A 24677-nucleotide genomic window follows, 5' to 3' on the forward strand; every position below is an offset into this window, starting at 1 on the left:
CTCACTAATGCTCTTGTGGCTGAATGGAAGCAAGTCCCCGCAGCAATGTTCCAACATCTTTTGGAAATCCTTCCCAGAAGATTGGAGGCTGTTTTAGCAGAAAAGGGGTACAAACTCCATATTAATATCCATGATTTTGGAATGAGATTTTCGACGATGAGGTGTCCACATACTTTTGTAGTGTATCTGTGGTAAAAGAAATTCTAAACCTTCTAAAGATTACAAACGACTTGAGACTCAGACAACAACACAGACTCAAGGTCCCGCAACAATACTGCTAACTCAAGAAAGACTGAGAGGTCAGGGAGAATGTTTGAGGCAGAATACATTTCTGAATACACTTTGTTTCTCTGCAAATGTACAGCATATTTTCAACATCTTTCTGCAAAGTTCAAGGGAAGTGGAAAATATGTGAAGTGACAGTAGGAGATAGTGGGCCAGGGTTAATTGAGCCACCCCTTGTTTCTAGGAAACAATACACATTGAATTTTGTGACCAAATATTTAGGAAGAGATCATGTGAAGGAACAAACCGCATGGAAAAAGTGGTGAGCAAGTTAGGTCCAAAGAACGAATTTCACAAAGTCAAATGAATGTATTGTGTTATAGGTGTCAAGGGAGATACTTTTAAGATTTGTTTTATTCATCAGTTGGGGTCTCTATAAGCTACAATGACATCCCAAACCTAGCATGAAAGTCCATCTTTGTAGCTGTGTCGGTTAATATAGTCAAAATGTTTGCCTTGAGGTAAGTTGAGCCAATGGCCACAATACCCCATACAAATTATGATTATATTGATTATATTTTGTTATGCATAATATTCATAGTATTTTTGCAATATGTCATGCATATGAACTTAAGATAGTGCATTTTATATTGATATGGAGCAGACATCATCATGCCCTGTGTATACAAATGTAAAACAAGCAGGGGTCTATCCCCCTTGAGGTTCTTGAAAGAGCAGCCAAGGAAGGGAAGAAGTCCATTGGAGCAGCAGCAAGGGATGAACAAATAGACTGAATGACACTGAAGAGGTAGAGAAAACAAACATGTACCTGTTTGAAAGAGAGGCGGTGACAGAGTAGCAGAGGAACACAAGGTCTTATCTGATGACATGGAGTCTGAGCTTGATAGAGGCGATGACAGAGTAGCAGAGGAACACAAGGTCTTATCTGATGACATGGAGTCTGAGCTTGATAGAGGTGATGACAGAGTAGCAGAGGAACACAAGGTCTTATCTGATGACATGGAGTCTGAGCTTGATAAAGAGAGGCGATGACAGAGTAGCAGAGGAACACAAGGTCTTATCTGATGACATGGAGTCTGAACTTGTTAGAGGCGGTGACAGAGTAGCAGAGGAACACAAGGTCTTATCTGATGGCATGAAGTCTGAGCTTGTTAGAGGCGGTGACAGAGTAGCAGAGGAACACAAGGTCTTATCTGATGACATGGAGTCTGAGCTTGATAAAGAGAGGCGATGACAGAGTAGCAGAGGAACACAAGGTCTTATCTGATGACATGGAGTCTGAGCTTGATAGAGGCGATGACAGAGTAGCAGAGGAACACAAGGTCTTATCTGATGACATGGAGTCTGAGCTTGATAGAGGCGATGACAGAGTAGCAGAGGAACACAAGGTCTTATCTGATGACATGAAGTCTGAGCTTGATAGAGGCAATGACAGAGTAGCAGAGGAACACAAGGTCTTATCTGATGACATGGAGTCTGAGCTTGATAGAGACGATGACAGAGTAGCAGAGGAACACAAGGTCTTATCTGATGACATGGAGTCTGAGCTTGATAGAGACGATGACAGAGTAGCAGAGGAACACAAGGTGTTATCTGATGACATGGAGTCTGAGCTTGATAAAGGAAGGTGATGACAGAGTAGCAGAGGAACACAAGGTCTTATCTGATGACATGGAGTCTGAGCTTGATAGAGGTGATGACAGAGTAGCAGAGGAACACAAGGTCTTATCTGATGACATGGAGTCTGAGCTTGATAAAGAGAGGCGATGACAGAGTAGCAGAGGAACACAAGGTCTTATCTGATGACATGGAGTCTGAGCTTGATAGAGGTGATGACAGAGTAGCAGAGGAACACAAGGTCTTATCTGATGACATGGAGTCTGAGCTTGATAGAGGTGATGACAGAGTAGCAGAGGAACACAAGGTCTTATCTGATGACATGGAGTCTGAGCTTGATAAAGAGAGGCGATGACAGAGTAGCAGAGGAACACAAGGTCTTATCTGATGACATGAAGTCTGAGCTTGATAGAGGTGATGACAGAGTAGCAGAGGAACACAAGGTCTTATCTGATGACATGGAGTCTGAGCTTGATAAAGAGAGGCGATGACAGAGTAGCAGAGGAACACAAGGTCTTATCTGATGACATGGAGTCTGAGCTTGATAGAGGCAATGACAGAGTAGCAGAGGAACACAAGGTCTTATCTGATGACATGAAGTCTGAGCTTGATAGAGGTGATGACAGAGTAGCAGAGGAACACAAGGTCTTATCTGATGACATGGAGTCTGAGCTTGATAAAGAGAGGCGATGACAGAGTAGGAGAGGAACATAAGGTCTTATCTGATGACATGGAGTCTGAGCTTGATAGAGGTGATGACAGAGTAGCAGAGGAACACAAGGTCTTATCTGATGACATGGAGTCTGAGCTTGATAAAGAGAGGTGATGACAGAGTAGCAGAGGAACACAAGGTCTTATCTGATGACATGGAGTCTGAGCTTGATAAAGAGAAGCGATGACAGAGTAGCAGAGGAACACAAGGTCTTATCTGATGACATGAAGTCTGAGCTTGTTAGAGGCAATGACAGAGTAGCAGAGGAACACAAGGTCTTATCTGATGACATGGAGTCTGAGCTTGATAGAGACGATGACAGAGTAGCAGAGGAACACAAGGTCTTATCTGATGACATGGAGTCTGAGCTTGATAGAGGTGATGACAGAGTAGCAGAGGAACACAAGGTCTTATCTGATGACATGGAGTCTGAGCTTGATAGAGACAATGACAGAGTAGCAGAGGAACACAAGGTCTTATCTGATGACATGGAGTCTGAGCTTGATAGAGGTGATGACAGAGTAGCAGAGGAACATAAGGTCTTATCTGATGACATGGAGTCTGAGCTTGATAGAGGTGATGACAGAGTAGCAGAGGAACACAAGGTCTTATCTGATGACATGGAGTCTGAGCTTGTTAGAGGCGATGACAGAGTAGCAGAGGAACACAAGGTCTTATCTGATGACATGAAGTCTGAGCTTGATAGAGGCGATGACAGAGTAGCAGAGGAACACAAGGTCTTATCTGATGACATGGAGTCTGAGCTTGATAGAGGCAATGACAGAGTAGCAGAGGAACACAAGGTCTTATCTGATGACATGAAGTCTGAGCTTGATAGAGACGATGACAGAGTAGCAGAGGAACACAAGGTCTTATCTGATGACATGGAGTCTGAGCTTGATAAAGAGAGGCAATGACAGAGTAACAGAGGAACACAAGGTCTTATCTGATGACATGAAGTCTGAGCTTGATAGAGGCGATGACAGAGTAGCAGAGGAACACAAGGTATTATCTGATGACATGAAGTCTGAGCTTGATAAAGAGAGGCGATGACAGAGTAGCAGAGGAACACAAGGTCTTATCTGATGACATGGAGTCTGAGCTTGATAGAGGCGATGACAGAGTAGCAGAGGAACACAAGGTCTTATCTGATGACATGGAGTCTGAGCTTGATAAAGAGAGGCGATGACAGAGTAACAGAGGAACACAAGGTCTTATCTGATGACATGGAGTCTGAGCTTGATAAAGAGAGGTGATGACAGAGTAACAGAGGAACACAAGGTCTTATCTGATGACATGAAGTCTGAGCTTGATAAAGAGAGGTGATAACAGAGGAACACAAGGTCTTATCTGATGACATGGAGTCTGAGCTTGATAAAGAGAGGTGATGACAGAGTAGCAGAGGAACACAAGGTCTTATCTGATGACATGGAGTCTGAGCTTGATAGAGACGATGACAGAGTAGCAGAGGAACACAAGGTCTTATCTGATGACATGGAGTCTGAGCTTGATAGAGGTGATGACAGAGTAGCAGAGGAACACAAGGTCTTATCTGATGACATGGAGTCTGAGCTTGATAGAGGCAATGACAGAGTAGCAGAGGAACACAAGGTCTTATCTGATGACATGGAGTCTGAGCTTGATAGAGGCAATGACAGAGTAGCAGAGGAACACAAGGTCTTATCTGATGACATGGAGTCTAAGCTTGATAGAGGCAATGACAGAGTAGCAGAGGAACACAAGGTCTTATCTGATGACATGGAGTCTGAGCTTGATAAAGAGAGGCAATGACAGAGTAGCAGAGGAACACAAGGTCTTATCTGATGACATGGAGTCTGAGCTTGATAGAGGCGATGACAGAGTAGCAGAGGAACACAAGGTCTTATCTGATGACATGAAGTCTGAGCTTGATAGAGACGATGACAGAGTAGCAGAGGAACACAAGGTCTTATCTGATGACATGGAGTCTGAGCTTGATAGAGGCAATGACAGAGTAGCAGAGGAACACAAGGTCTTATCTGATGACATGGAGTCTGAACTTGATAAACATATCAAGGATTTTGCGAACCAGTTTAGTAGCCTCAAATGCAGAAAACGTACCTAGACGGCGCACAGAAACAACATCCCTGTCCCAGACAGCTGCTCAATGAATGTAATGGCGAGTGATATTGAACAGAGGTTTACAGCGCCTTCAGAAAGTATTCATACCCCTTGACTTATTCCACTTTTTGTTGTAGATTGATTTCAAAATGGATTAAATTGATTGTTTTCTCTCACCCATCTACACACGATAACCCATAATAACAAAGTGAAAACATGTGTTTGGAAATGTTTGTAAATATCTCATTTACATAAGTATTGACACCCCTGAGTTACAATAACCTTTGGCAGCGGTTACAGTTGTGAGTCTTTGTGGGTAAGTCTCTAAGAGACTTGGATTGTACAATATTTGCACATTATTCTTTTAAAAATTCTTCAAGCTCTGTCTAATTGGTTGTGGGTCATGATTAGACAACCATCTTCAGGTCTTGCCATAGATTTTCATGCCGATTTAAGGCAAAAATGTAACTAGGCCACTCAGGCTCATTCAAAATCATCTTGGTAAGCAACTCCAGTATAGATTTGGTGTGGGGTTTTAGGTTTTTGTTCTGCTGAAAGGAAATTTGACTGAACCAGGAAAGTAGACTGAACCAGGTTTTCCTTTAGGATTTTGCCTGTACTTAGCTCTATTCTGTTTATTTTTTACCTTTAAAAAATCCTTAGTACTTGCCGATAACAAGCATACTCATAACATGATGCAGCCATCACCATGCTTGAAAATGTATAAAGTGTGTTGTGTTGGATTTGCTCCAAACATAATGCTTTGTATTCAGGACAGAAAGTACATTTCTTTGCCAACATTTTTTGCAGTTTTACTTTAGTGCCTTAATGCAAAAAGGATGCATGTTTTGGAATATCTTTATTATGTACAGGCTTCCTTCTTTTCACTCTGTCAATTAGGTTAGTATTGTGGAGTAACTACAATGTTGTTGATCCATCCTCAGTGTTCTCCTAACACAGCCATTAAACTCTGTAACCACTTAAGTCACCATTGGTCTCATGGTGAAATCCCTGAGTGGTCTCCTTCCTCTTCGGCAACTGAGTTAGGAAGGATGACTTTGTCTTTGTAGTGACTGGGTGTATTGACGCACCATCCAAAGTGCAATTAATAACTTCACCATGCTCAAAGGATATCCAATGTCTGATTTATTTGTATTTTTACCCATCTACCAATGGGTGCCCTTCTTTGCGAGGCATTGGAAAACCTCCCTGGTCTTTGTGGTTGAATCTGTGTTATAAATTCACTGCTCGACTGAGGTAGTCATTCAAAAATCATGTTAAGCACTTTTATTGCACAGAGAGTGAGTCTGTGCATCTTATTATGTGACTTGTTAAGCACATTTTTACTCTTGAACTTACAGTTGAAGTCAGAAGTTTACATACACCTTAACCAAATACATTTAAACTGAGTCTTTCACAATTCCTGACATTTAATCCTAGAAATAAATCCTGTCTTAGGTCAGTTAGGATCCTCACTTTATTTTAAGAATGTGAAATGTCAGAATAATAGTAGAGAGAATGATTTATTTCAGCTCTTATTTCTTACATCACATTCCCAGTGGGTCAGAAGTTTTTTAGTATTTGGCAGCATTGGCTTTAAATTGTTTAACTTGGGTCAAATGTTTTGGGTAGCCTTCCACAAGCTTCCCACAATAATTTGGGTGAATTTTGGCCCATTCCTCCTGACAGAGCTGCTGTAACTGAGTCAGGTTTGTAGGCCTCCTTGCTTGCACATGCCATTTCAGTTCTGCCCACAATTTTTCTATAGGATATAGATCAAGGCTTTGTGATGGTCACTCCAATACCTTGACTTTGTTGTCCTTGCCACAACTTTGGAAGTATGCTGGGGTCATTGTCCATTTGGAAGCCCCATTTGCAACCAAGCTTTAACTTCTTGACTGATGTTTTGAGATGTTACTTCAATATATCCACATAATTTTTCTCCCTCATGATGCCATCTATTTTGTAAAGTGCACCAGTCCCTCCTGCAGCAAAGCACCCCCACAACATGACGCTGCCACCCCCGTGCTTCACGGTTGGGATGGTGTTCTTCAGCTTGCAAGCGTCGCCCTTTTTCCTCCATATGTTTTCAAAACTGTTATATTTACATGAATTCTGGTTATTTCCAGGGATACACAAATCCTGAAATATATGTAGATATCTTTGTTAGAAATAATACTAAGTTTCCCTTGATGTAGTGATGATAAATGTGAAACTTGTGTGAGACCTTTTTCCACAGTTCCTGTTGATTTCTCAGGAATCCTAAGTGTGTCTGCTTGGTAAAAGAAAATGTGGGCTGCTCTTTGAATAGTTGTTATTGTCGCAAGGTCACAAGTTGAGCTAGCTGTGCATAGACACCGCCCACATAAACACATCATTAAGAACCTGTAGAAGCATAAAGGTGTGTGTAGAACTTTACTGACACCTTAGTCAACACAACTTCAAAAGGATTGAACAGTGGAAGCCAACCAACCCTAGTCTCTGGAGAGTTTGTAGGTGTGAAGGCATTTGTTTAAAGGTGCAGTGCTGTCAAAAACGTGATTTGTTTGATTTTTTAAATGATATTTCCACACCATGAGGTCGAAATAACTCTGTAAGAGTTTTTTTTTTAAATGCCTTGAATTGCAGCCTGTTCAGATGGGATGACATCACAATGTGATCTGATTATTCTGACCAATGACCAGTTATCTTTTATTTGTCTACATGTACGCCTACTTTAAAGAGGTAAGCAGGGTAGACTCCAGAGTCTATAGCTGATCCTATCTGCCAATCAGGGCTGTGTATGTAAATATATTAACGTATGTATCAACATGCCCACATGATTTGATGGAAAAAGGCTCAGGTAAAATAAATGATAAAAAATATATATTTGGAGATAGTTTCATGAATTAAACACACAGTCAGACACATCATTGGACGCCGTTCGTGTCGGCTAATGGGGATCCTAATAAATCAAATCAAACAGTGATTTAAACATTCTAAAGACTACATGGCTTTAAGACATACCTGACTCAGCACAATTTATTATGTGGAAAAAGATGCGTTAGTGCAGGGCTTGACCAGAAGCCAGCACACAGCAGCTCCGCAAGAGCAGACATTTCTACAGTCTATTTGTGCGAGGTCACTTGAGAGATTTTGTTGTATTCCTGACATTTGTTCTTTCATCTCCAGGTTCAACTTATACACTACAACCACGAGCTGTATACCAACTACACAGAGGCAGCCAAGAGCCCCAACGGACTGGTCATAGTGTCTATATTTATGAAGGTGCGTGTGACACTCTCACAACTCCTACCTTTGACCTCACTGTGTTAATCGTGCTCGAATTTTCGTATGAAAAAGTCTTCGTATGAACGTTTGACATTTTTTTGGGGGGGGGGGGGGAACTATCATGCAGCAGAGTGTGATATAATCCAAGTTGCAGGCTAATTAACTTGGCATCGAGTCCCAGTATATCATTCCACCATGTACCAGATTGACAGTGTGATTATCCCTGTATGTATTAGCTAGCTAGCTAGCGCTACGTTACTACGCTGTATGTATTAGCTAGCTAGCGCTACGTTACTACGTTGTATGTATTAGCTAGCGCTACGTTACTACTTGCCAATCCTTTTTTGACGGCATCCAAATGTTCCTTTAAGAAGGTCGCCCTGCTCTCAACCCCGAAATAGATCCACTAGAGAACTAGTTATCCTGGGAGCTTAACATTGTGTTCCCTGTATATGTCAGCGGGTGTGTGAGGTGGTGAAATAGCTTTGTCTCTCTCTCGCTAGCTTTGTTATGTGCGCTTCTTGGGCTCGGCTCAAGGCTGTGGAATGTCTTGTATTCTTCGTGCTACAGAAGTACTGCGTAGTTCAGATGCAATCCTTTCAGCTAGCTACAGTAATTAGCTCCCTTGTGTCAATGGCTCTGTCTGTCAGTCACACAGGAGGACATGGTGACCCGGGTCAAGCCTATTCCTCTCTGCTAACCACTTACAGAGATGGGATAGAAGAGATACAATTTTCTGAATAAAATATGTGTTTGCTTTTGCTGTCTGAAAGTTATTTTAGTGGTCAATGTAGTGGTAGAAGTTCTAAAGTTATCATTTTGAGGACTCACCAAATGTAATTACATGTTCAATTGTATACCCACACACACTCCCACCACTATAACAGACAGAGAGGTAGGCCATTGGAAGGGATATGATTAAGCACATCTCACACCCCCGTCCTCCTACTCATCATGAAATCAATCAACACTTCACTCTCATCCTCTCTAGTCCCTCAGCCTGGCCCTCAGTGGTAATGACTCCAAACTCCAGCCATCTTGAAGTAGCTTGTTTAACTAAGGCTCTCAGATCAGTCCCGTCTCATTGTTAAAGCCGCTGAAGAGATGGGAAGTGAGGTAATTAGTGGTGTCCTTCACTATCTCAGGAACCCATTTCTCGGTATTGTGACTCATGCTTCCAGGGGACCATTAACACCTGCACACCCACCATGTTACCCTTTCAGTGACTCAGACTGCCAGTAAGTAAGGGCTTCCTTTGGGCATCAGTGTCCTAAGCCGCTATTAGAAGTGACAATGTGTAACTGTGTGGGGTCACCTGTGGAAACAGACACACAATGGAGGAGGACATAGTGAGACTTTTGGACACTAAATAGAGTTTGAGTCACCTTCAGTCACATCTACTAGACTAGACAGTGTTTGTCTAGGATGTGACAGTGTTTGTCTAGGATGTGACAGTGTTTGTCTAGGATGTGACAGTGTTTGTCTAGGATGTGACAGTGTTTGTCTAGGATGTGACAGTGTTTGTCTAGGATGTGACAGTGTTTGTTTAGGATGTGACAGTGTTTGTCTAGGATGTGACAGTGCTTGTCTAGGATGTGACAGTGTCACCTATGTTTCTCCTCTAGATGTCAAATTGACATATGTTGTTGAACAGTTCTTCTCTGTAGCTACTTTTAAGTTTACTTCACAATTTGGAGAGAACTCCCTAATTACATTTTGCAGAATAACATGTCTGCATCCCCCTAGGTGATTTCTCCAGTAAAAGTGTTCAAAACATCTGAGAGAGAGAGAGAGAGTAGTGACAAGGGACATCCATTGCTTTTTAATCACTTAGCCCCCAAGACATCTTGACAATCAGAGTTGTGAGGATGAGAAGGGGACAGGAGGCTGAGGCTAGGGACTAAGGGGGATTTAAGGGAGCGTGTGGAGCATCTTTAACTGATTAGTGTGTTCCAAGCCGACTCTGGACGCCTGAGTCTTAAGACAAAAGCTAGGGCGCTACAGGGCAGCTAAAAGTAGATCCGGCTCTTTAAAGTGGCTCTCTCTGGTGTTCAGGCTTCCTTAAGGTCGTATCCTTCCTTGAGATGGACTTGTGCAACTTGCATTATGCGCATAAATCATGCATTGAAGTCAAGGGGAGAGTTGTTGCATGCTTGCCTCAAGTTAAGATTTGGCCTTAAAGCAAATGCACTTGAATTGCTGGTGTCATATTGTTAGTGTGCTTTGGTTCATTTTGTAATGCACTGTCGAGATTGTGGAATATGGAAGTGATCTGCCATGTGTGTGACTGGCTTTGATGTGACTGTCTATGGGTGATTCTTTCTCTCCTCTTGTATTCCAGATTGCGGAGACTTCAAATGCATTCCTGAATCGAATGTTGAATAGAGACACCATCACAAGAATAACATATAAAAGTAAGTAGAGATGCAAATGTAGACTGTAGGGAGAAACACAGTGGAACAAGTCAAAGAGTAGCTGGACAGACTGCAGTAGAGACAGCTAGGGCTGTTAGACGGCCACATTAGAAAGGCACATGGCTGCTCAGAGAAGAGAACAATTGGATTAATGGGGTTGAGGAGAGGCTGAGTAAACACAGTGACCCCCAGTGCATTGGAGGTCTCAGAGGCATCAATGAGCTGTCAAAACCTCGCATGCACATACACACACACAGCATCCAAATGGAATGATTAATTCCAACGCGGATTCCAGAGATGTGTGGTGGCAGAGTGGGAGTAACAAGACTGCAGGGGTGAGGTGGTAATATAATAGAAACCTGATTGATGTTCACAGATTAAGGATTGTCTTTTTTGTTTTTTACTTTACCTTTCAGGGTGTATATGTCTTACCTGTAGGCTATGGGCTGGTAAGCATGCTGATGTTGTTCTAGTCTAGATAGATACACTCTGTGAAAGTGAATAGCAGCTAAACTCTCAGTCTAAATAGAAGGAGCAGCTACTGTGACCTCTTCACAGCAAACATAGTACCTTTTATTATAAACTGAAGCCACAACAGATGACTACATATTGAGTGTGTTAGCGTAGTAGAGAGAGAGAGAGAGAGAATGATGGAGAGAGGGATAGATAGGGACAGAGAGAAAGAGAGATGCAGAAATTCTACACGCTAAGAAATGCTGGGTTAAAAACAACCCAATGTTGGTAAATATTGGACAGAACAAACGTTGAACACACGTTATTTTGACACACAAAAAAACATTGTTTTCTTTAAGGTGAGTTGTTGATGTTCGGTTAGTGAGCTATGATCTACCGGGTCAGATCAGAAGACTGGTGTCACGATCATCGTTGGAAGCATACTCAGACCAAAGCGCAGCGTGATCTGGGTTCCACATGTTTAATCAATGAAACGCACAAAAACAATAAAGAACAAACAAATGTGACATTCTGGAGTGCTCACATGCAACAACACAAAAAAACAAGATCCCACAAAAAAACAGTGGGGAAATGGCTGCCTAAATATGATCCTCAATCAGAGACAGCGCTAAACAGCTGCCTCTGATTGGGTACCATACCAGGCCAACATAGAAACAAACATATAGTCACACCCCGACCTAACCAAAATAGAGAATAAAAAGGCTTTCTATGGTCAGGGCGTGACAACTGGAGGTGTGGTTTAGCAGGGGTATGGCTTTTAGATAGTTATTTTTGGCCACCCGTGATAGTAAATGTAATTCCAGTTAATCTATTTTGTTGTATTGTCAACATATGTTAACCTGTCTAGGATCAGCGTGGCGCTAGCGGCACACCCCCCCCCCCCCCCACTGAAAAACCAGTGCCGCGAAATTCAAAAAAAATTTTTTTTTTAATATTTAACTTTCACACATTAAGGTTGGGAACTGACACTTTTGTAGCTTTAATAGGGTTTACACAAGTGTATGAGTATCTTTTAAGTGCCTATGCATATCCCACTGTTGGGATAGTTAACACTTTCTTAGGATAACATGATGAACATGAATGACATATATGCTCAAGTGTTGCCAAAAATGACTCTCTGGAAGCCACACCCCCATGTGCAAAGCGGTCATCAAGGCAAAGGGTGGCTACTTTGAAGAATATCAAATATTAAATATATTTTTTGGTTAATAAATGAAGAGTGCACGACAAAACCGATTCCCTCTAAGGAGACTGATAAGATTTGGCATGGGTCCTCAGATCCTCAAAAGCTTCTACAGCTGCAACATCGAGAGCATCCTGACTGGTTGCATCTCTTCCTGGTACGACAACTGCTCGGCCTCCGACCGCAAGGCACTACAGAGGATAGTGCGTACGGCCCAGTACATCACTGGGGCTAAGCTGCCTGCCATCCAGGACCTCTACACCAGGCAGTGTCAGAGGAAGACCCTAAAAATTGTCAAAGACCCCAGCCACCCCAGTCATAGACTGTTCTCTCTGCTATCGCATGGCAATCGGTACTGGAGTGCCAAGTCTAGGATCAAAAGGCTTCTCAACAGCTTTTACCCCCAAGGCATAAGACTCCTGAACAGGTAATCAAATGGCTACCTGGACTATTTGCATTGTGTCCCGCCACTCCCTCCACCAGCCCAACTAACCGGTGCTCCCGCACATTGACTCTGTACCGGTACCACCTGTATATAGCCTCGCTACTGTTATTTTCACTGTCATTTTACAGTTTTTTTTATTTCTTTTTTTATCTATTGTTTACCTAATACCAATTGTTTACTTACAATTTGCACTGTTGGTTAGGGCTTGTAAGTAAGCATATCACTGTAAGATCTTGTCATGACATGGCCCTTTCTAGGTATAGATCGTGGCATCCCCCTCTCTCTCTCTCTCTCCTACACCCTGGTTCTATTATCTCAGGTCATAAATTCCTAGAGGAGACTCTCTCACCCTGGCCATGCAGAAAGAGAGACACAGAGAAAACAAAGGATTTCACATGGCGAACTCCTAAATCCCCAAAATGGGGATTTGATACAAAAGGTCCACTTGTGAGTAGGTGGGAATGGTCCGTGGACACTTAAGGGATGGGTATGACGAGTGTGTTTCATTTGGTGACCTCAGAGAGGGCAGGAAAGACATCTAGTTTTTGTATAAAATGAATGAGTAAAGATGAAACTATTTGTGAAATGATGTAAGGTGATGTTTAACCTTTAATGAAAGAGAATTGTATTCCCTTTAAAGTTTAACCAAGTCATTGGCCCGCCCCCGTGAGCACAGACATGAGCTTGCATCATGGAACAGCCCTTTTCTACTGTTACGATTAAAAACCCCTCCTGAGGAAATCCTCTTCAGACCACGCATACCTCGATGGACACCGAGGGGGAGTTTAGACCACAAAAAGCTCAGTATAAGCTAAGGTTGCAATGGTTGTTGAATTCCTAACCATACCACGTGGAGCTTTGGCTACACGGGTGGAAATGGTTCAACTCTGAGACTATCGATCCCGACAGAGTAAGGGCAAATCTTAGATACTAATTACTAGTCTGCAGTTAGAAATGATGTCAACCTGGGATGCGAAGACTGACAACCGCTGAAACATCTATTCTATGAGAACATTTCTGAATGGTACTCTGAAGTATCCATTCTAACCACGAAAGACTTTGATCTTCAGGGAGGCAGAGAGAGAGACGCTCGGACTAACTCTCCAACAGACATACGGACGATTCCAACAGAGATCACGATGACACACTGAGAGTAAATATATATATTGATTGCAATTATTGCTGAATGAGTGAGCGTTCATGTGCAAAGGATTAACATTTCAATTAATATAATTATCAACTGTGTAGTGACTCCTTTTGTCTTTCCTGCCCTTTTCAGTCCACACCCACTTCCCTTTGTCCACCAAGCCGTCATATCGGCTTAACCCACTAGGGAACCTCCCCTATCATTTCCTTGTAACCATATCTACTGTGTTGTTTGTTTATGCATTTCTGTCATTCTTTAGTTAGTTAGTAAATAAATGACTAAGACAATTGGTGTATGGATGACTCATAGTGAAGGCTGGGTTCGTGCAGATAACAAACAATTTACGGCGTTTGGAATGAGACTAACGTGAGGTAAATAATAATTCATTGATTAGAAGACTAATTGATCAGATATTAAAATATCTGAAGAGTTATATTAAGAAAAATATAACTTTGTAATCTGAAGATTTTCCTTGGTGCCCCGACTTCCTAGTTAATTACATTTACATGATTTGTTTAATCACGTAATAATAATTACAGAAAATTGATTTGATAAAATAACAGTCTTCACTTTAATAATGCCAAAGACACGACAGTCTACACCTGTTGTATTCGGCGCACGTGACAAATACACTTTGATTTGATTTGATTCCATATGTGTTATTTCGTCGTTTTGATGTCTCTATGATTATTCTACAATGTAAAACATTAAAAAAAATTAAGAAAAACCCTGGTGTCACGATCGTGTGGTGGATTGACGGACCAAAACGCAGCTTTAGGAAAATAAGCCATCTCCTTTTTATTTGAAGAAGAAGGCAAACGAAACAAAAACACTTAAACACTAAACAAAACAAGAAAACGATCGTGAAGCTAAATAACGATGTGCACACACTGGCTACAAACGTATCACATAGACAACTACTCACCACAAATGAAAGCCTATGGCTACCCTAAATAAGGCTCCCAATCAGAGACAACCGAAATCAGCTGTCTCTAATTGGGAACTCATTCAGGCAACCATAGACTCTCCTAGACAACTAAACATACATAGACAACGCTAGACACATGTACTCAACACAAACCCATATACTACACCAACAACCCCTTTACCATAGAAACACCCAAAACCAACAAAACACAAACATTCCCCATGTCACACCCTGACCTAACTAAAATAATAAAGAAAACAAAGAATACTAAGGCCAGGGCGTGACATAACCCCCCCCTTAAGGTGCGAACTCCGGGCGCACCATTACACAGTCTAGGGGAGGGTCTGGGTGGGCTTCCATCCACGGTGGCGGCTCCGGCTCTGGTTGTGGTCCCCACGTCACCACAGTCCCTAACCGCCTCCTTAACTTCCTCCAAATGACCCCCCTCCACATTAACCCCATTAGATTAAGGGGCAGTTCCGGACTAAGGGGCAGCTCCGGACTAAGGGGCAGTACCAGGGTAAGGGGCAGTACCAGGGTAAGGGGCAGCACCAGGGTAAGGGGCAGCACCAGGGTAAGGGGCAGCACCAGGGTAAGGGGCAGCACCAGGGTAAGGGGCAGCACCAGGATAAGGGGCATCACCAGGATAAGGGGCAGCACCAGGATAAGGGGCAGCACCAGGATAAGGGGCAGCTCCGGACTGAGGAATGGCAGCTCCGGACTGAGGAATGGCAGCTCCGGACTGAGGAATGGCAGCTCCGGACTGAGGGACTGCAGCTCCGGACTGAGGGACTGCAGCTCCGGACTGAGGGACGGCCCATGGCTGGCTGACGGATCTGGCTGCTCATGGCTGGCTGACGGATCTGGCTGCTCATGGCCGGCTGACGGATCTGGCTGCTCATGGCCGGCTGACGGATCTGGCTGCTCATGGCCGGCTGACGGATCTGGCTGCTCATGGCTGGCTGACGGATCTGGCTGCTCATGGCTGGCTGACGGATCTGGCTGCTCATGGCTGGCTGACGGATCTGGCTGCTCATGGCTAGCTGACGGATCTGGCTGCTCATGGCTAGCTGACGGATCTGGCTGCTCATGGCTAGCTGACGGATCTGGCTGCTCATGGCTAACTGACGGATCTGGCTGCTCATGGCTAGCTGACGGATCTGGCTGCTCATGGCTAGCTGACGGATCTGGCTGCTCATGGCTGGCTGACGGATCTGGCTGCTCATGGCTGGCTGACGGCTCTGGCAGATCCTGTCTGGCTGGCGGCTCTGGCAGATCCTGTCTGGTTGGCGGCTCTGGCAGATCCTGTCTGGTTGGCGGCTCTGGCAGATCCTGTCTGGTTGGCGGCTCTGGCAGATCCTGTCTGGTTGGCGGCTCTGGCAGATCCTGTCTGGTTGGCGGCTCTGGCAGATCCTGTCTGGTTGGCGGCTCTGGCAGATCCTGTCTGGTTGGCGGCTCTGGCAGATCCTGTCTGGTTGGCGGCTCTGGCAGATCCTGTCTGGTTGGCGGCTCTGGCAGATCCTGTCTGGTTGGCGGCTCTGGCAGATCCTGTCTGGTTGGCGGCTCTGGCAGATCCTGTCTGGTTGGCGGCTCTGGCAGATCCTGTCTGGTTGGCGGCTCTGGCAGATCCTGTCTGGTTGGCGGCTCTGGCAGATCCTGTCTGGTTGGCGGCTCTGGCGGATCCTGTCTGACGGACGGCTCTAGCGGCTCCTGTCTGGCTGGCGGCTCTAGCGGCTCCTGTCTGGCTGGCGGCTCTAGCGGCTCCTGTCTGGCTGGCGGCTCTAGCGGCTCCTGTCTGGCTGGCGGCTCTAGCGGCTCCTGTCTGGCTGGCGGCTCAGTAGGCTCATGGCAGGCGGACGGCTTTGCAGGCTCATGGCAGACGGGCGGCTTTGCAGGCTCATGGCAGACGGATGGCTCAGATGGCGCTGGGGAGACGGATGGCTCAGATGGTGCTGGGGAGACGGATGGCTCAGATGGCGCTGGGGAGACGGATGGCTCAGATGGCGCTGGGGAGACGGATGGCTCAGATGGCGCTTGGCAGACGGGCAGTTCAGTCATCGCTGTGCAGACGGCAGACTCCTGCCGGCTGAGGCGCACTGTAGGCCTGGTGCGTGGTGCCGGGACTGGTGGCACCGGGCTGGGGACACGCATCTCAGGGCTAGTGCGGGGAGCAACAACAGGACGCACAGGACTCTGGGGACACACAGGAGGCTTGGTGCGTGGTTTAGGCACTGGTGGTAAAGGGCTGGAGACACGCACCATATGGCTAGTGCGTGGAGGAGGCACTGGTGGTACTGGGTTGGGGCGGGGAGGTGGCGCCGGAAATACCGGACCGTGCAGGCGTACTGGCTCCCTTGAGCGCCGAGCCTGCCCAACCTTACCTGGTTGTATGCTCCCCGTCGCCTGACCAGTGCGGGGAGGTGGAATAACCCGCACTGGCCTATGTAGGCGAACCGGGGACACCATGCGTAAGGCTGGTGCCATGTACGCCGGCCCGAGGAGACGCACTGGTGACCAGATGCGTTGGGCTGGCTTCATGACATACGGCTCAACGCTCAGTCTAGCCCGGCCGATACGTGGAGCTGAAATGTACCGAACCGGGCTATGCACGCGTACAGGAGACACCGTGCGCTCTACTGCGTAACACGGTGTCTGCCCGTACTCTCGCTCTCCACGGTAAGTACAGGGAGTAGGCGCAGGTTTCCTACCTGACTTCGCCACACTCCCTTTAAGGCCCCCCCCAAGAAATTTTTGGGTTGTACTCACGGGCTTCCAGCCTTGTCTCCGTGCTGCCTCCTCATATCGCCTCCTCTCGGCTTTAGCTGCCTCTAGCTCTTCACGAGGAAGGCGATATTCTCCCGGTTGTGCCCACGGCCCCTTACCATCCAGTATCTCCTCCCATGTCCACGAATCCTGTGTAGGTGGGTCCTGTTGCCGCTTTCCATGCCGCTTGGTCCTGTATTGGTGAGTAGTTCTGTCACGATCGTGTGGTGGATTGACGGACCAAAACGCAGCTTTAGGAAAATAAGCCATCTCCTTTTTATTTGAAGAAGAAGGCAAACGAAACAAAAACACTTAAACACTAAACAAAACAAGAAAACGATCGTGAAGCTAAATAACGATGTGCACACACTGGCTACAAACGTATCACATAGACAACTACTCACCACAAATGAAAGCCTATGGCTACCCTAAATAAGGCTCCCAATCAGAGACAACCGAAATCAGCTGTCTCTAATTGGGAACTCATTCAGGCAACCATAGACTCTCCTAGACAACTAAACATACATAGACAACGCTAGACACATGTACTCAACACAAACCCATATACTACACCAACAACCCCTTTACCATAGAAACACCCAAAACCAACAAAACACAAACATTCCCCATGTCACACCCTGACCTAACTAAAATAATAAAGAAAACAAAGAATACTAAGGCCAGGGCGTGACACCTGGAATGAGTAGGTGTTCCAACTTTTGACTGGTACTGTATATGGGAGGGTTTGAGAGTAGCTGAAGGATGGGACTAAAAACAAACAAAAGATAACTATTGTAAAATATACTTTGTCCTTAAAATGTAAATAGTATGTATAAACTGGAAGTAGAAGCCTAAGTGTTTTTGTCCATTACTTTACTCCAATTAGGGGATGGATGAAAAATAAGGGGGTTTGTCAAGCAGTCTGCTATACCAACAGCCTGTCGTGTAGTCTGCTATACCAACAGCCTGTCGTGAAGTCTGCTATACCAACAGCCTGTCGTGTAGTCTGCTATACCAACAGCCTGTCTTGTAGTCTGCTATACCAACAGCCTGTTGTGTAGTCTGCTATACCCACAGCCTGTCGTGTAGTCTGCTATACCAACAGCCTGTTGTGTAGTCTACTATACCAGCAGCCTGCCGTGTAGTCTGCCATACTAACAGCCTGTCGTGTAGTCTGCTATACCAACAGCCTGTCGTGTAGTCTGCTATACTAATAGCCTGTCGTGTAGTCTGCTATACCAACTGCCTGTCGTGTAGTCTGCTATAACAACAGCCTGTCGTGTAGTCTGCTATACCAACAGCCTGTCGTGTAGTCTGCTATACTAATAGCCTGTCGTGTAGTCTGCTATACCAACAGCCTGTCGTGCAGTCTGCTATACCAGCAGCCTGTGTGTAGTCTGCTATACCAACAGCCTGTCGTGCAGTCTGCTATACCAACAGCCTGCCATGCAGTCTGCTATACCAACAGCCTGTCGTGCAGTCTGCTATACCAACAGCCTGTCGTGTAGTCTGCTATATCAACAGCCTGTCGTGTAGTCTGCTATACCAACAGCCTGCCGTGCAAGTCTGCTATACCAACAGCCTGTCATGCAGTCTGCTATACCAACAGCCTGTCGTGAAAGTCTGCTATATCAACAGCCTGTCGTGTAGTCTGCTATACCAACAGCCTGTCGTGTAGTCTGCTATACCAACAGCCTGTTGTGCAAGTCTGCTATACCAACAGCCTGTCGTGTAGTCTGCTATACCAACAGCCTGTTGTGCAAGTCTACTATACCAACAGCCTGTCGTGTAGTCTGCTATACCAACAGCCTGTCGTGTAGTCTGCTATACCAACAGCCTGTCGTGCAAGTCTGCTATACCAACAGCCTGTCGTGCAAGTCTGCTATACCAACAGCCTGTCGTGTAGTCTGCTATACCAACAGCCTGTCGTGTAGTCTGCTATACCAACAGCCTGTCGTGCAAGTCTGCTATACGAACAGCCTGTCGTGCAAGTCTGCTATACCAACAGCCTGTCGTGTAGTCTGCTATACCAACAGCCTGTCTTGTAGTCTGCTATACCAACAGCCTGTCGTGCAAGTCTACTATACCAACAGCCTGTCGTGAAAGTCTGCTATATCAACAGCCTGTCGTGTAGTCTGCTATACCAACAGCCTGTCGTGTAGTCTGCTATACCAACAGCCTGTCTTGTAGTCTGCTATACCAACAGCCTGTCGTGTAGTCTGCTATACCAACAGCCTGTCGTGTAGTCTGCTATACCAACAGCCTGTCTTGTAGTCTGCTATACCAACAGCCTGTCGTGTAGTCTGCTATACCAACAGCCTGTCGTGTAGTCTGCTATACCAACAGCCTGTCAAGCAGTCTGAGAAATACCAGCTCAATGTGAAATTAGCAATTAGCAAAACGTTTACATGCAAATGAGGAACACACCGGTTAGAGTGGACATAACACATTTTGAGACTGTAAGACAAATATATAATGTATATTCTAAACTAAATATTAGCTTGAGAGGACATGAAATGTGATTAAGACAAGCTTGCAATGCAGTGTTCTCCAATACTGGAACTAGGGACCCACAGGGGATGCAGGGTTTTGTTCCAGCCTAGCACAAACGCATCTATTTCAACTAGTGCTTGTGAAGTGCTTGTGTTGGACCTGAGCTAGGACACAAGCATGCACACTCTGTAGCTCTCCAGGACCAGGACTGAAGAACTCTGTAGCTCTCCAGGACCAGGACTGAAGAACTAGCTCTCCAGGACCAGGACTGAAGAACTCTGTAGCTCTCCAGGACCAGGACTGAAGAACTCTGTAGCTCTCCAGGACCAGGACTGAAGAACTCTGTAGCTCTCCAGGACCAGGACTGAAGAACTAGCTCTCCAGGACCAGGACTGAAGAACTCTGTAGCTCTCCAGGACCAGGACTGAAGAACTCTGTAGCTCTCCAGGACCAGGACTGAAGAACTCTGTAGCTCTCCAGGACCAGGACTGAAGAACTCTGTAGCTCTCCAGGACCAGGACTGAAGAACTCTGTAGCTCTCCAGGACCAGGACTGAAGAACTCTGTAGCTCTCCAGGACCAGGACTGAAGAACTCTGTAGCTCTCCAGGACCAGGACTGAAGAACTCTGTAGCTCTCCAGGACCAGGACTGAAGAACTCTGTAGCTCTCCAGGACCAGGACTGAAGAACTCTGTAGCTCTCCAGGACCAGGACTGAAGAACTCTGTAGCTCTCCAGGACCAGGACTGAAGAACTCTGTAGCTCTCCAGGACCAGGACTGAAGAACTCTGTAGCTCTACAGGACCAGGACTGAATGAACTCTGTAGCTCTCCAGGACCAGGACTGAAGAACTCTGTAACTCTCCAGGACCAGGACTGAAGAACTCTGTAGCTCTCCAGGACCAGGACTGAAGAACTCTGTAGCTCTCCATGACCAGGACTGAAGAACTCTGTAGCTCTCCAGGACCAGGACTGAAGAACTCTGTAGCTCTCCAGGACCAGGACTGAAGAACTCTGTAGCTCTCCAGGACCAGGACTGAAGAACTCTGTAGCTCTCCAGGACCAGGACTCAAGAACTCTGTAGCTCTCCAGGACCAGGACTCAAGAACTCTGCTATAATAGAATATTGAGATGTAATATTGAAACCTGTCTATCTTGTCCATCTTCTCCAGATGATGCATATTTGCTGATGGGCCTGAACATCGAGGAGATTTACCCAGAAACCTCTAGTTTTATCACATATGACGGGTCGATGACCATCCCGCCTTGCTTTGAGACGGCCACGTGGATCCTGATGAATAAGCCAGTGTACATCACACAAATGCAGGTCTGTCTCTACAATAGCTTCTTACTGCTTAGTTACATAAGACTGTCAAACAGCAATTATGTTCCTCCACATGGATTGTTCTCCCATTCATACTGAAATAATGGCTTTTCTTCACTTCCGATCCCCTCTCATCTCTGCTTTCCTAACCTCTCTCGTTCCTTCCCTTCATTTACATACTCTACCTTTCCATCTTCTTTGTTCATGGACCCCCCTTCCCTCACCTCTCGTCCTCTCTCCTCTCCAGATGCACTCCTTACGACTGTTGAGTCAGAACCAGCCGTCTCAGATCTTCCTGAGTATGAGCGACAACATTCGCCCGGTCCAACCGCTGAACAACCGCTGCATCCGGACCAACATCAACTTCAGCATGCAGGGCAAAGACTGTCCCAACAACAGGGCCCAGAAGCTCCAGTACCGAGGTAAACACAGCTCCAATCCACCCACCACCGCCATTTTGTTAGCGATTTATTTAAACAAAGTCTGACTAGCAGACATATACAAAATGGCGGTGAAGGAGACATGGACACATACGTTGGTTGTTTTCTATATGGCTGCTTGTGCCCCTCATAAAGCAAAATACTACCTTATCAGCTTTGTAAATATAGCCTTAACGTTTATAGATTTAAAAAAAGAGTGATTGTATATTACTTATCGTGAAATTATAGCAATATTTCCAAACGGCGTCTGAGAGTGTGGGCCAAGCGACTTCATAACTACAAAGCCAGCTCAGCATCTCAGTGTAATTCAGGGACTCTGCATGCAGTCTGTTTATCATCTCCTCTCCTCTGTTTCAGCCAATATATCTGGGCAACTGCTGCACAAAATGTGAATTTTACCCCTGAAGCGTATATACAGTGAGGGCAAGAGGTAAACCCCCATTATTCATTGTATTCTTCTTCCAGGATCTACTGTACTGTAGCCAGACTGTTCTGTTCTTTTATCCTCTCGCTCTCTGATGAAATTCTTATTCTGTGCAGCAGTTGTTGAGAGATTGAAACACACACACACACAGACACACACACACACACACAGAGAGACAGACACACACACACACACACACACAGACACACACACAGAGAGAGACAGACACACACACACATGGACACACACAAGAATGTGAAGAATGTGTGCACCCACACATAATCAGGCTTACAGCCACACACACACACACATACATACACATTTGACACATTTCACATTTACCCCCCCCCCCCCCCCCACACACACACAGTATGTGGTACTCTACCTCTCCAACCAGCCCCCAGAGAGTAAACAGAAGCAGCACAATAGCAGCAGGGTTGTTTCTTGTCTTTAATTACACTAGTTGTACTTGTTAATCTAAGGTTAAACCTTGAAGGCAGAGGAATGTCAGCCCCCTCAGCTATGTGTCAGTGGGCTAATTGAATGGGAAATGTATATTGGGATGCTAACAGAATGCTAACTAACAGATACTGTAGAAATGTTGTTATTTAGCGTACATTGCTAATATTAACATGGACACCACAGCACTATATCGCTATGTTCAATGCATTCTGTCTCAATCCTAACAATGTATTGCCATGTTAAGATGAATGTTATAGATGCTGCAGGATAGAGAGGGACTCCATGCTAGATGTGCATGTGCATAGAACGTAGTGTTCTTCTCACCATGTTCCTCTCCTCTCTTCCAGTGAATGAGTGGCTGCTAAAGTAGTCTCTCTTGGGTGAGCACAGAAACAAGACACAATGACAGAGACAGGAGGGGGATATGAGAGAGAGAGGGAGAGAGAGAGAGAGAGAGAAAGAGAGAGAAAGAAAGAGAGAGAAGGAAGGAAGGAAAGAAGGAAGGAAGGAAGGAAAGAAGGAAAGAAGGAAGGAAGAAAACAACTGGAAACCGCACCAAGGCTGCATCTCATCTAAGATTATTTCATGTAAAAAGAGGAAAAAAAGAAACTGAACATTATCAAGTAAAAGACTTTGTGTTGCTTTACAAAGAGACTACTACTTTTCATATGTACATCGAGAACTATTTGAATTCCAACACATACTAACTGACACGTCCAGTACAAATATATCTATTATGAAACCTGTTTTGATACTGATACTTTTTTGGGAGATAACAAAATGTTTAAAACGTACAAAAACACTGAAGCATTTATTTCATACAGCCGCTTCTTCACACAGACTGAGTAGGACTGAGTGGGACTTTTAGCCTTTGTACATAGACACCTTGCTACCAATGAGATCTTAAGGACTTATCAAGACAATGCCCCTAGTGGTTTAGACAGAGAAGGTCTTCAAGGCTCATAGCTGCATCGTCATCACCATCACTTACAAGGCATGCCGACTGCAACAACCCAAGAGAGCGAGACCTTACATCCTTGCCTTGTAATAGAAGGTCATTATGAAAGGAACAACGGAAAAGGATCTTCTGTCTAACTGATGAACCGATGAGTGTCTTGGCCTTTGTTGTATATAGTATAATTATCAGTACTGCTGAAAAACTGAATATGTAAAGAAAAATACAAATAAACATTTTAAAAGATATATTAAGAGGATAAAAAAAAGATGAGTATTTTAAAGGCCCAGTGCAGTCAAAAATGTGATTTCTTGTGTTTTATATTTCCACACTATGATGTTGGAATAATACTGTGAAATTGTGAAAATTATGATAATGCCCTTTTAGTGTAAGAGCTGTTTGAACAGACCGCCAGAAATTTCACCCTGTTTTGGTGGGATGTTGTTTTGGCCTTCACGGTGACATCACCATGCAGGAAATTAGTTAATACACAAAAAGACTTCCAAAACTCTCAGACAATAACAGCTAATTGTCCGTTTTTCCGCTCCCCAATCAGACCAATCCCAGACAGGTCTAGCAAAAATTTTGCTTGAGAAATTGCCCTTTGCTAAGAAGCAATTTTTTGTTTATTTTGGGCCATTTTAATTGAAAATAATCACAGTAAAGTACTTAATTGTTATCCAGAAATGATTTGATATTGAGATTAACACCGGCTGCAATGGACCTTCAAACGCTTGGTGCACTTTGAATTGTGGAAGCAGTTCTGAGCTGAAGCCTGTTTTATTGCTTACAATGGTCTTACACTGTGTTTGAGTAATGTTATCAGCCTAATAAATGTGTCTGGAAAGTTGACTGGAAAATATGCTTCACTTTGCACTGTTGTTTCTATGTATCTGGTTTTGTGCTAAGTTATTGAATGAAGTTAGCGTGGTGAGCTGCGCACGTTGGTGAGTGAGCAGACCGCTCTCAACTACAGCAAGGCGCTATATGTCATCCAGTGGAGAATCCTCAGAGGATTTCATCAAAATAAAAAACGTTATCCTTTTTAGATAAAACTGTACTAAAATATATTCACGTCACCAAATAAATGATTCAAACACACTGTTTTGCAATAAAGGTCTACAGTAGCCTCAACAGCACTCTGTAGGGAAGCACCAAGGTGTAGCCGGATGACAGCTAGCTTCCATCCTCCTCTGGGTACATTGATTCAATACAAAATCTATGAGGCTCATGGTTCTCACCCCTTCCATAGACTTCCACAGTAATTATAAAAACTTCCATAG

The 24677-nt window shown here is 44.7% G+C and overlaps 1 protein-coding gene across 1 annotated transcript in view; it reads left to right on the plus strand.

Moving 5' to 3' along the window:
- Window positions 1-24256, plus strand: part of LOC129853562 (carbonic anhydrase-related protein 10-like) — a 44991-nt gene extending 20735 nt beyond the window's left edge. Inside the window, exons 3-7 of the mRNA XM_055920152.1 lie at window positions 7847-7942; window positions 10287-10359; window positions 20962-21116; window positions 21361-21535; window positions 22787-24256. Of these exons, the coding sequence (XP_055776127.1) occupies window positions 7847-7942; window positions 10287-10359; window positions 20962-21116; window positions 21361-21535; window positions 22787-22809 (522 nt within the window). The 3' untranslated portion in view covers window positions 22810-24256. The remainder of the gene's footprint in view (window positions 1-7846; window positions 7943-10286; window positions 10360-20961; window positions 21117-21360; window positions 21536-22786) is intronic.
- Window positions 24257-24677: the final 421 nt, after the last annotated feature.

This window comes from Salvelinus fontinalis, chromosome 1, assembly GCF_029448725.1.
Source record: "Salvelinus fontinalis isolate EN_2023a chromosome 1, ASM2944872v1, whole genome shotgun sequence".
Classification (NCBI taxonomy): domain Eukaryota; kingdom Metazoa; phylum Chordata; class Actinopteri; order Salmoniformes; family Salmonidae; genus Salvelinus; species Salvelinus fontinalis.